The 13,316-nt window shown below is 41.0% G+C and overlaps 1 protein-coding gene across 4 annotated transcripts in view; it reads right to left on the bottom strand.

Annotated features, from left to right (window-relative positions):
- Positions 1 to 13,316, bottom strand: part of LOC147237437 (regulator of G protein signaling 6-like) — a 53,938-nt gene that overhangs the window by 17,683 nt on the left and 22,939 nt on the right. For 3 of the 4 annotated variants that reach the window (XM_086149052.1, XM_086149060.1, XM_086149043.1), the window contains exons 3-5: positions 1,073 to 1,172; positions 407 to 457; positions 171 to 277 (exon numbers count right to left, since the gene is read on the bottom strand). In XM_086149052.1, coding sequence (XP_086005178.1) covers positions 171 to 277; positions 407 to 457; positions 1,073 to 1,172 — 258 coding nt within the window. Of the gene's footprint in view, positions 1 to 170; positions 278 to 406; positions 514 to 1,072; positions 1,173 to 13,316 lie in introns of those variants that run through there. The other variant, XM_086149067.1, reaches the window with a different exon arrangement.

Here is a 13,316-nt window from a genome sequence, read left to right as displayed (position 1 = left end):
GGATATACAGCATCGACCTTGATGGGTGAGTAATAGGCTTAGGAAGGATTGCTCGCATTATCACCATGCAATACCAATATCCCTCCGATGAACCATTATCTCACTGTTCTATTTAAGATATTCATTGGTCTACAAACACATAACGAGGTCCATGGCAGAAATATCTATACCTGGAAGCGGTAAAGAGTTCCATCATCTTTGAGTGTCAGCACATGGTCAGAGATGGGAAAGATGTAGCCATGGGCAGCAATCAGGCTTCCGAGGTGGATGGCTTCAACTGTTTACATGAGAGAGGGTACATAGATAGGAGGGAGGGCGGGGAGGATGGGAGAAAGGTTTAAATAGGCTGCTTTGACAATTGAGCAGTATATTGTGCTTGGAATACAGGATTTCGCAGCAGGCATACCTGGATCGTCCATAGAGAGGTTTTTCATCAGCCACTGTACAATGTCTGCTCCTGGTATTTACAGAAGGGCAATGGTCAAAGAATCCACTTGGTTGTTATAAAAAAACCTGCAATTTATTTCACAAATTAGCTTCACGGATTAATTTCTGAAAGCAGACTAGGTGTGTTAAAATGATGCAAAGTTTGAAGTCTGTTTTTCTCTCTACTCCTGGATGGCACAGTGTGAGATCTTGCAGCCACTAGGCCAACGAGTGACTCAGAAATAGTGCTGGGAGAGGGGGATCGACCCAAGCCCGCCGCTGATGATTCATTTAGTACACATGCACACATAAACACAGTGTGCACACATAGAAAGGCAAAGACAGAGAAGAGAAAATGAACTTCTTAGCTGTGTGGCAAGGGCAGCATTACACCATAGGCCTTCTCCTCAGTGGGCTGAGGTTTTATCAGCAAGACATTATCATCCTCAAATGATAATAGGTGCAATTTAAATGAGCCCAAAAGGTCTTATTTGCTTTACTGGTTCCAACTTGTTCGTTGCTGTGGAGCTCACTTGCTGAGTGAGACAACAGAACACATATCTATGACGTCTTCAATAGCAGGTCATGAGGGAGATAAACAAACAGACAGAAGCAATACGTAGTTGAATATTCAGGAAAAACTTACCTGACACTACACTTGGGATCTTGGAGAGAAAGCTTTTGACAGTTCGGATAGCGACGCCCCCAGCTTTCTCGTCTTGTACTCGTGTGACGATGTCTTCGATCTGTGGCCAGAAAGTACAGAGTGGCTGGATTTAACAATTCAACCTTCTATCATTTTTTTTACTCAGAAAATGATGTGAATTTTTATTATTAATTTTAATGTATTATTCATTTGCTCATTCAACATCTATACCGCCTATTCTTCAGGGAAGTCATGCGCTGGAGACTATCCCAGCTGCCACTGTGTGACAGCCAGGGCTCTCGCTCTCATTCAGACATCTGTCCCGTTGAGTCTCTGCAGCTAACCTATTGCGTGACTTAGGACTGTGGGAGAACAACTGGGAACCCTGAGGAAAGTCACTTGGAGAGAACATTCAAACTCCACACAGAAAGGCCCACTGTTAGAATCAAACCTAGGGACCTTTTTGCTGTGAGGCAGAAGCGCTGTGCCCCTGTGCTGCTTCTAATGTGTTATACAGCAGGAAAACACTAAACATCACTACTGTGTGCATCCTTTTTACAGCTTGAGCAGAAATGTGAAATATCTAGAAGAAACAACGAATGTCATTTCACACTCCACACATTTATGCTTGGAAATCAGTTGGTGTTTTGGCTGGGAGACACATAATAGTCAGTTGTAGGTAACCTAGCAAACATTACAAGCCTGGAAAAAACAGACCTGGCTCTTAGGAGATGAAAAGCCTCCAAACTTTCAGGAGATAGCCCTGTACGTTGATGCAGGAAACTCTTTACCAGCTGACTCCAAATCTATTCTAGTCGGGATCACAGCGGAATCCAAACATGTAAGGGTTTTCTACACCATCAGGTTCCGGTTTTATGGATGAAACTAACTGGGTCAAGGGATGAATACGCTTACAAATACTTGTATTCTTATCTGTTTGTATAATATTGCTAAACATATTGACAGCAATTTATTTGGCTGTTACAAAGGCTTCAGTCATAAAGGTCAGTTCCTCATGGGCAAAGATAAACATCACACCTCCATCTCAGTCAGAGCCGCGTTAGCCAACTAAAATTAGGGCCAGCTCGCCTCAGTTGTCACAAAGCAGGAGGACAGACAGCAAACTACTGGACACCCTGCCAGTCAACGACGCACAAAAAAAAAAAAAAACATGTATGAAAACAATACAAAGACTATATTGCACTGACACAGTGGTTTTTATGACGCACTTTTTACATGAAGAACTCACTTCCTGGCTGTGAAAGAACTGTTTATAAGTCGAAGTAGCAAGGGTCAGGCCATGTACGGGTCACTGACGCCTGACATCGTCTTACCAGAAATCAATCCACAAATCCTAATATTTGCAATTTTGTTATTTACTGCCAGCAGTGTAAATTGCAGAGGCTCCTAAGGATATTGAAATATTTTTTATAGCTATTCTAGAGTCTGTCAAGAAATTAAACAGACATACAGTATCCTTGACTGCAAAAACAAGACTTCAACAGCATGATGAAGCTGCTCAGTTGAATTTTGAGGTTCTAACTCATGGGCACAGCACGCTCTAGATTTAAAGGGGCTCTATTTTTTTTCCCTTATCAGAAGAAGGCTTGCATGCTCCCTCATTATTCCAACACATTTAGAATTGACTTTCTGTCACGATCACAGGAAGGCAGCCTTGTGCTCTGCTCTAGTTCGTGCCGTTCCAGCACACCTTCATACCCTCCACTCTCATTCCCCCAGCCTCCGCTGGTCATTCATCATTTAACGCAACATCTCTATGAGTGAACAAGTGAATGCCTTCCACTGTGGCAAACAGAGAGACATTGAAATACTGAATAAAGTTGTGAAGGATTCTAAATTTGTGGATGTTTCTTTTGAGATTCTACTTGTCTATTTTTACTTTTGGCAGTTAATTATTCATATGATAAAATCAGTACATATCATCTTTAGCACTATTCAAGCTGTTTGCTGTCCTACCTTGTGCTGCCTGTGCTACCTGCCTTGTATGGCCCCCAGGGGACAAATAAAGTTCTTAAAATTTGAATATGAATTTGAAAGAAAGCAAAGCATTGCTCTAAACATTTGAACATTGCACTCCACTCAATGAATGAGTCGTGCAACCGAAGTAAACGAGATCCATGTCCTTAGTTTCCAATAAATGCAATTTAATTGTGGATTCATACAAAACCGGTATTAGGACATTTTCTGCGCATACTAAAGAAAACAAAAAACAGCTGCCTTTAATTGTCATGACAACTATGGCCTATTTGTTTTCAACAACAGAGATGTGGTACAGAAGAGTAAACTCCATACTTGGTATGCAATTAGGTAGTTACTTCATACCGAAGTATTAGAAGGATCTATTTTGTTGAAAACTTAAGAGTAATTTAAATATGCATCTTGCTCCATGTTCCTTTATTATGTAACAAAAATCAAACAGGTATGCTGGATTTCACAAACATACTGACTTCAGGTTTTCCACCATTCATCCAAAAATGTGTGTTTTCTGCAATTCAAAGATCAGGTAAAGTTAGCATTGTCAAAACTCCATCCAGGCAGAGGGTGCTGTTTTGGGCAGATAACTACCAGTTAAAATTATTCAAAGCCCATCAAGCCTGTGGAGCCATGATTATCCAATAGCAGTTTATTTTGGCTAATGGGATGGGAGGATGACAGAAGGGGACAGAGTGTAGTATACTTGAGTACATACACACAATGACAATTGCAAAAAACCCCGGTGACCCTCCCCAACATAGCATTAGTTGCAGGATTCCTTGTATATCCGCATTGAAACAATGGCTTGTGTACGCATATAATAGCGCACACAAAACAAAGACACAGAGAAAAGGAGAAGCGCATGACATGGCAATTACCAATTTCACAGGAAGCTTGAGAGAGCGTCTCAGTATGAATTATTGAACATCCACTATAGAGAATCCCTGACTCTACAATGTTGATAAATCGCTTAGAGAGGGGAGGGAAGATGGTTGGATGAAACTGCTGGCTGTATTCAACACCGTTTCAGTATTTTAAGCCCGCTTTCCCCGACATGTTGGCGCTGAGATGTTCAATCAAGGTCATAACAGATTATCACAGAATTCTCTCAAGTCTGAAGGACTCCTCACATCTTTTGGGACACAACAGCAACAAGAGATTAAGTTCTTTCATTTCATATAGTAATTTACCTAGGACAAGGTAGAAGTAAGAAAATAGATAACTTCATTTTCTGTCTACACGATTGACATCAGACATGAAGTATTTGGCACGTCAACAGAGAGCATCCACTATCTACTGGATGTATAAGCAAGTAGTGTTTGCAACTTGGTGAGGAGTGTTTTCAAGAGCAGACCTTGCTGCTAGCATGTGATAACAGCACTTTGTCCCTCACAATTGAGCACTATAAATGGCTATCACAAGAACACTTGTGTATATTGCCACAGTATGTTTGCATTTGGAGCATGTGTGGGTGCAAATTTGTATCAAAGAATAGCTGTGTGTTTGTTTGTTGTTCTGTAAGCATTGTCGTCAATCCATTTTATCTTTAACAGGTCTAAGAGTTGCAATTGCTGTGAGTGTGTGTTTGTGTGTGTGTGTGCGTGTGTGTGTGTGTGTGTGTGTGTGTGTGTGTGTGTGTGTGTGTGTCTGGTACATTTCTATTGTAAGTTAGGTGAGAACAGCTGGAGGGCATACATTTTATGTATGACACAATGCAAGCCAAGATTTTAAACAACATTTAGTGGATATTTATAACCAGAAAGGATGGAAGTTTTGAATTTGTGAAGCAGGACAATAATACAAAAAAGCAACAACAAATAAAAATCAAATAAATAACCATAGAGGCACAATTCAAGTATATTCAAGTATATTCAAGTGCATTCAAGAGTCAAAACAACAGAAGCAAAATGAAGTATTTACAATGGCATAGATATTGAAAAGCAGAATTATATTTTAAACATCATATAAACTTGGCAATACAAATACCAACAATGAAATAATTAGTGAAGAACAAAACAAGATACCATCCTTGCAAGGAGTGCTTTCATGCTTTGGTCCTTAAAAAAACATCCTTTGCTCTTAGTTTGTGGACATGACTGAATGAGCAGTGAAAAGATTGGTTGTGCTATTCCATCAGGTACTCCATAGGTGAGGACAGGAACTCAAAATTTGTTCAAAAATTAAAACAGAGTGATGAGCTCTTGGTTCTCAGTCTTAGATAAAGACATTGCCACAAAAATCTGTGAGACCCCAAGTTTCTCAATCACTTCACAGGCAGGTCAGTAGAAAGAGTGTTATTATGAACTTTTCATTTCTTTGCATGCCATGTAAAATTCCACTATATTTTTTGTAACGCATCTCACATGGAATAAAGGTGTCAGGCTTCCGTCACTGAATTGTAAATGAGAATCTAGAATCGGTAAAAAAAGGACTCACTTTAAATCTGGTCGAAGATACATAACCTTAAATTTATCCCCCTCTAGCTTTAAAAGTTGTGACTTCACAGTTTAGCTGTGCAGTGAATGCTATCAGGGTTCTTTGAATGAGAGGAGGCATAGACTTCATAGACTACTGCCCATGGAGTTGAATGAAAATTGAAAGTGGACATAGTTTTTTTGGGTAATACCAAAGAATTGACCATGTTTTCTTTTTCAGACTCATGATCCAGCCAACTTAGGGTTACTAATAGAGACCACAGGCTGGATCCAAAGCAGAATGCCATGTTATACGAAGCCAGATCTACAAATATTGAATTTTTAAGAACCATCAAGTTTTGACTGAACCTCTATTTTCAGAACTCAGATCAAAATGGACTACTCCAAACAAATTATTGACCCTCTCAATGGAAAGTTGGAGTCCAAAAAAAACGATATGGGACAAACAATTACCATTTCATCATCAGAATCATGATCTTTTTTATTCACCAAGTTTGAAAAAAACAAGGAATTTCTTTCGGGGTTGGCATTGTTCACTTTACAGGCAATGGAAAAAGTTAGGTAAGAAAGAAAATAAAGAAAGAAAAATAAGAAAGAAAAAACAGCTTGTAGATATAAAAAACACAACTGTGGGCTGCTCACAAAAATGTGCAGTAGCGATACAAAGTGCAGGATAGACACAAAATGTACACTGCTCAAAAATAAAGGGAGCACTAAAATCCTAGATCTTGTTTAATGAAATGTTCTTAGTAAATACTTTGTTCTTTACGTAGTTGAATGTGCAATAACAAAATCCCACAAAAATTATCAATAGAAATCAAATATATTAACCCATAGAGCTCTTGATTAGGAGTCACACTCAAAATCAAAGTGGAAAAACACACTAGAGGCTGATCCAACTTTTGAGAGTAGAGAACAGGTTGAGGATAATCTAGCAAAGTGGAGGTATGCGCTGCAAAGGAGAGGAATGAAAGTTAGTCGCAGCAAGACAGAGTATATGTGCGTGAATGAGATTAACTCAGGTTGAACAGTGAGGCTCCAGGGAGTGAAGATCAAAAAGTTGAAGGACTTGGGGTACTTGGGGTTAAAAGTCCAGAGCAGCAGAGAGTGCGGAAAAGAGGTGAAGAGACGGCTTCAAGCAGGTTGAAATGGGTGAAGAGGGGTACTATGCGATAGAGGACTATCAACCAGAATGAAAGGAAAGGTGTACAAGACAGTGGTGAGACCAGCGATGCTGTCTGGCCTAGAAACAGTTACAATGACACAAAGAAAGGAGGCAGAGCTAGAGGTTGCAGAGGTGAAGATGCTAAGGCTCTCTTTGGGAGTGACCAGGATGGATAGGATCAGGAATGAGTCTATCAGAGGAACAGCACATATTAAATGTTTTTGAGAGAAGGTCAGAGAGGCCAGACTGCAATGGTTTGGTCATGTACTGAGGAGGGATAGTAAATATCTATTGGTAGACGGATGCTGGAATTGGAGCTACCAGCCAAGAGGTCCAGAGGAAGACCAAAGAGACGATTTACGGACGTAGTGAGAGAAGATATGAAGGTAGTTGGTGTGAGAGAGGAGGATACAGAGAAGAGGGTTAGATGGAGAAGGTTGATTCGCTGTGGCGAACCCCTGAAGGGAAAAGCCGAAAGAGGAAGAAGAAGATGAAGAAGAACAAGGCTGATCCAACTTTGATGTCCTTAAAACAAGTCAAAACGAATCAGTGTTGCTTCCTAAGTGGACAGTTTGATTTTACTGAAGCGTGATTGACTTTGAGTTAAATTGTTTTGTTTAAGTGTTTCCTTTATATTTTTTGAACATTATACTTTGTAATGTATTTTGGTTTTTATTTCCTGACACTGAATATTAACAGTTCAGTTCATCAGAGTGACAGCCGGGGTTTAGAAATTTTTTGTGCCTGGTATTCTTGGTATACAGTGCTCTGTAGCATCATCCAGAGGGGAGGGGATCAAACAGTTTTGACTGGGATGTGATGGATCCACAGAGATGGTGCCTGCCCGTTTTCTGACCTTGGACCGATAAAGGTCCTGGATGGACGGCAGGTCGGCCCCAATGATTTTCTCTGCTGACCTGATTGTCCGTTGCAGTCCAATCTTGTCTTGTTTCGTGCCCGATCCAAACGAGACAATGATTGCTGCACAGGACAAACTGCATAATTGCATATATCCTGGGGTGTTGAGGTGTTGCAGGATGTTGTGCAGTCCCAACGTGAGTTGACTCCTGTGAACAAGTCAGCCTGTCTCAGTGGCTGGCTAAAGGTTCAGTAGGGCCAAATAAGTATGGAAATCTGTTTGATTAAATAAGTGGAAAAATGCAGTTTCATTTTTTGTGTATTTTTAAATTTTATTTTGCAATCTGCACACCACATCTGTTCTGTAGTTAAAAAAAATCATGTGAAGGGTGTGTATGAGTATGTGTGTGTGCACTGTCATGAGAATGTTGGCCCCCCCAAAAAATGAAACATGACAAATAATGAACACATGTTCAGTCAATCATGTCAATCTATATTGATTTGACAACCCTGGTACACTGTCACTGATTTGGTTCCGATTTAGCAAATGATGTGTACATATAAGGTATAGGAATATCTGACAATTCAATATTGTATATTGGGTTTTCACAGAATTTTAAGATGAAATTCACATGTGTTACAAAAGAACATCAGCCAAGGGACTTCAGAGATCTGTGGAAATAAGTCAAAATAGCATTACATAATAACACCAACGAAACAGAGGCAATACTTATATTTTCATTCACGATATTTGCTGCTGTCACACATAAAATATAATATAACACCAATGTTTAGGAGACTGTTTTCAGCAATTCCTGGTATCATATTTTTACCACGAATGTAAGCTGCATAGAAGAAAAATTAGGAACAAATTAGATTTCAGTTAACTTCAGTTTTGCTTGCATGGACGAGCTTATTGTTTGGGATCACACAAGGCAGGGTCATTGAGGCGTATTTCGCCTCATCAGACAAGTTAAGCCAGGAGTCATCCATTGAAAAAAAAATCATAGAATAGATTATAATTTCATTTTCACATTTCATATTATGTACCTAGTACAATAAATGGTTGGTATTTGATCTATTAAATGTCTTGCACTTTACTGATTATACTTCAGCCTCATAGTTAATAAAATGATCATAATGAAAACAATACCAATGAGAAAAAAAATACTAACTCAATAATTTAATATCCGGACCTGCCTCCTGTCTTTTTGTCATTGTAACTGTTTCTAGGCCATACAGCATCGTTTGTCTCACCACTGTCTTGTACACCTTTCTTTTCATTCTGGGTGAGAGTTCTCTATCGCATAGTACCATTGACACTTTTCTCCACCCATTCCAACCTGCTTAAACCTGTCTCTTCACCCCTTTTCCACAATCCCCACTACTCTGGACTATTGATCTCAAGTACATGAAATCCTCCAACTACTTGATCTCCACTCCCTGGAGCCTCACCGTTCAACCTGAATTACTCTCATTCACGCAAAAATACTCCGTCTTGCTGCAACTAATCTTCATTCCTCTCCTTTCCAGTGAATACCTCCACCTCTCTTGACTTTGCTCCACCTATTCTATGCTCTCACCACAGATCACAATGTCATCTGCAAACATCATGCTCCATGGAGATTCCTGTCCAACCTCATCTGTCACACTGTCCATCACCACTGCAAACAAGAAGGGGCTCAGAGATGATCCCTGATGGAGTTCCACCTCCACCTTGAACTTCTCTGTTACCCCTACAGCACACCGCACCACTGTCTCACAGCTAGCATACATGTCCTGCACCAGTCTAACATACTCCTCTGCCACTCCAGACTTCCTCATACAATACCAGAGTTCCTCTCTTGGCACCCTGTCATGTGCTTTTATAGGTTTATAAAAACAACAATGCAGCTCCCTCTGACCTTCTCTGTACTTCTCCATTAGTATTCTCAAAGCAAATACTGCATCTGTAGCACTCTTTCTAGGCATGAACTCATACTGCTGTTCACAAATGCTGACTTCTGCTCTCAGTCTAGTTTCCACTACTCTTTCCCATAACTTCACTGAATGGCTCATCAACTTTATCCCTCCATAGTTGCCGCAATTCCCAATGCCCTCTATTCTTAAAAATCACATCACTGTTCTCGCATCTGTCAATACATTTCCCTCTCTTCTAAATCACCCGGACCTGCTGTACATCATTTCCATCTCTAACTCCCTGTTTCGCTAAATGTATTGATCATTCGTACATTCTCTCCCTCCTTACTGTCCAACCGAGCATACAAGTCATCATACGTCCTTTCTTTTGCCTTTACTACCTCTATCTTTACCTTACGCTGTATCTCCCTGTGCTCCTGTCTGTTCTCTTCAGTCCCCGTGCCAATGGCGGCCGTTGTTAACCCAGGCTTTGATCGATCCGGAGTGGGATTATTAGGTTTGATTTACATGTTTGGTTTTGGCAAAAGTTTGACACCGGATGCCCTTCCTGAAGCAACCTCTTCATTTATCCAAGCTTGGTACCGGCTCAGGGAGACACTGGCCCATGTCACCTTGAGGCTGCATTCTATCCTTTATTGAATTCATTCTCTGCAATTAACCCATCATGGATGAACGATAAGCAGTAGGCATGGCGTCCACCAGCGCAGCAGTTAGGGGTTCAGTGTCTTGCTCAACAACACTTGGACACACTAGGAGGAGCCCAGAATCAAACCAGGAATGTTCGGTTCCAAAGATGATTGCTCTGCCTCCTACGCCACGCTGCCCCCATGTGATAAGAAAAACAATATGAACTTTGCCTTGACCTGAAACTTGGCTGCATGATGTGTTGTGAAACAACTTTTATAAGTACACAGCCTGTCATTTCTTTTTCGAGTGCTATTTTGACCCCTGCACCACGCTGGGCGCATAATTAAGTAGCTCCAGCTGGTGCTTGGTGCTCTGGGGAGCAAGGTGTGAATAGAGTCTGCAGGATAGAGGAGAAACCTCATTCTCAGTCCGTTTCCTTCACTTCTTTTGCGTGCCAAGTCATGATGAGCAAGCTTTTCTGCAGGATCTCACATGCTGCGAGGTGCTGCGAACACAGCAAGAAGCAACAGAGCAGACTGGAAAAGCCCTGTGTCTCGAAATTGATGATGGGAAGCATGACCGCTTTGGAGGTGTGTGAATGATTCCTATCTGCTCAGTCACACAATGATACGCACCCACGTACGATAGTGTCTACATTAAGTGACTATAAACACATGCTAAGAGTTGCTCTCCTTGTTATCAAACTTCAACAGTCTGCTAACTTTCATGCTGCACCTCAGTGATGCAGCAGCTCTGAAAGAGACATTTTCAGACCCAACTGCCCGAGAAATTGCCATCTCCACGGGAACATCCAAATTTTCCCCCTCTGTAATAAACGGTTGTTTAGCCCTCAGGTCCTGTGTCTGAAATGCCTTCTACACCACACCACATGATGCTTTTTGCCAATACCTATTAATTGTAATCCCCGTAATCAGAGGTGATGGATTGCAAATGCACTAAACTTAATTGTTTGAATGTGAAGAAAATAAATCCTACTGACCCAAATCTGGGTTGCATCATTTTTTTTAAAAGACAGATGAAAATCAATTGTATGGGTGAACAATTTTTCCATTGTTTTACCATATGGCTCCTTCAGACTTTTCAAGGATGAGCCAACAGAGTCAGATGAATAGGTACCAATTAAAACATCAATAATCACCGTGGGCATGACGACGTTTCCACATCTTTATCTCTTTCCCATGATTTAGCGAGCAACATCACTTGTGACTTTCCTTCTACAGGTCAGATGTTGCCCTTTGGATGATTCTTGTGTTATTTGATTGCAAACCAGACATCGTCAGCCCCCTTGGCACTGAAGTCCAATTAGCCGCTGCTAGATTTTCAACCCAGTTGGTTGCTCCTTGGGGAGATAAGCTGAGACCAGAGACTCTATCAGTCATGCTGTGTATCTCTTTAAACCAATCAGATCTGGATGTCGGGATCAAGTTGTTCAGTCTAGTCCTGAATCCCTCATGGGTAGTGTCATTCATGAGCAGTGGGCTAAGGTAGCATAGCTCGGGCACGATGGAAACACTGGCAAGTGTTAAGCAAGTAAAAGTTTTCAAAAGTGTAGCTCTAACAGGGGGCATACAGTAAGCTTTAGTAAAATTAAGCTAAAATCTAAAACAATATGGGCAGAAGTGATGATCTAATGGCAACTGCTTTCTAATGCTCTGTATTCCTTTCCCTTTTTTTAAAGAGAGAATGACCACAGCTGAATTTCCAGTCTAATCAATTAAGTGTTGGGATTCTACAATGATGAGAACATTGTCTTGTGAGCAAAACCTAGGACCCATAAATCCCAGTGGCTTATCGCATCACCTTTCTTTTGATTAGACTCAAGGAGGACAGAAAAAGATCATCTCCCCTCTTGTAATTGTCCACTGATAGATACTCCATGGGTTGCTAGGGGCTTGAGTATAGGGAAAACAAGTCTGCTCCTCCCATAGTCCACTCAAAACAAAGTAGCTGTACAGATACAAGGTCACCTCTTGAATAGAAACATTGTCTGAAAAATAAAGAATGACAGCGACCTCACATGTGACTGGATGACTGGATGCTTCCATGTTCAAGTTACAATCCATGTCAAAAAGAAAAGTCGAGGCCACTCAAGGTCATCTGTTCCAAATCTGGAGACTGACAATAATTCATTCTGCACTCATTCTGTTCACTCAAAGGTGCAATCGAATAGCAATTTACTTGCAGAAAGACTAATTTGACTGCACACACCTCTCACACAACCTGCATTTTGGGGGCCAGATGAATTTATACTCAGCTTGGATTATAATACAACCCCATACCCTTACAGTCACCATTTTTTCATAAAAGAATCAAACAGCTGCAGGGGAATGACTGCAAAAAGTCTGTGGACTAAATGAACATAAGGAACAGACTGATTGGATTATTTAGCCACATTTATTTGTTTGATTATTTTCATTCTGTCTCATATTCAGGAGCACAATCTTAAAGTATGACCCCCCCCCCCCCCCCCCCCATATGAAAGAGGCTAAGGGGCCAAAGACCTAATCAACAATAGTGTGAGAGTGTCGGGAGCGAGTCAGCCAGCAGATAACAGTGCTATTTTGAAGGTGCTGGAGAAGATGCTCACAGTTAAAAGCCCCTGTGGGGCCTCAGCATAAGCACAAGTCTCGTCATTGCTGAAGGTTTAGGAATGGGATGCTTCCATGCCCATGGAAACTAGTCTTTTTTAGTTACAAAGAGTTCAGTTCACTAATCAGTATATCTTGATTTTTTTTTTTCTGAGACTGTGTAGCAGTTAATTATTTTAATAATCTATAGGGAACTATTTCAAGTCAGCAAAACCTCAGGTCCATGTGTATATCTTTGATAAAGGCAAGGCATGTCCCCTGACATGGTGCTCCTGCCTTGAGGCCTGCTGGTAATTGGTTTATAGCAAGGGGAGTGGAGGCATTATTAAGAAAAGGCCTGGCTCAAGCTCACAGGGCCCACAAGCCAGTTCATGAAGCTGAAGACAGGGGGAAGGCAATCACTCATCTAGATCTGGGGAGGGAAGAGGAGAAGAGAAGATTCTGCCATTCAAAACAAAATCAAAATCTGCTTGTTCCACAAGCAATACAGCAGCAGAAAACATCATCCCTGCTGCTATCTAAAATATTCAACTGTCTGAATGAAACCGCAAGACCTGTAGCCAGCAGAATGGGGGGCGGTTAATATAAACAACAAGGTTCTCATGTAATTGTAAAAGTGAAACGATGCAGGGTGT

Source organism: Fistularia commersonii, chromosome 1, assembly GCF_037954325.1.
Source record: "Fistularia commersonii isolate RoL2024-O1a breed Wild chromosome 1, RoL_Fcom_v1.0, whole genome shotgun sequence".
Classification (NCBI taxonomy): domain Eukaryota; kingdom Metazoa; phylum Chordata; class Actinopteri; order Syngnathiformes; family Fistulariidae; genus Fistularia; species Fistularia commersonii.
This window is presented reverse-complemented; position numbering and strand designations above follow the sequence as displayed.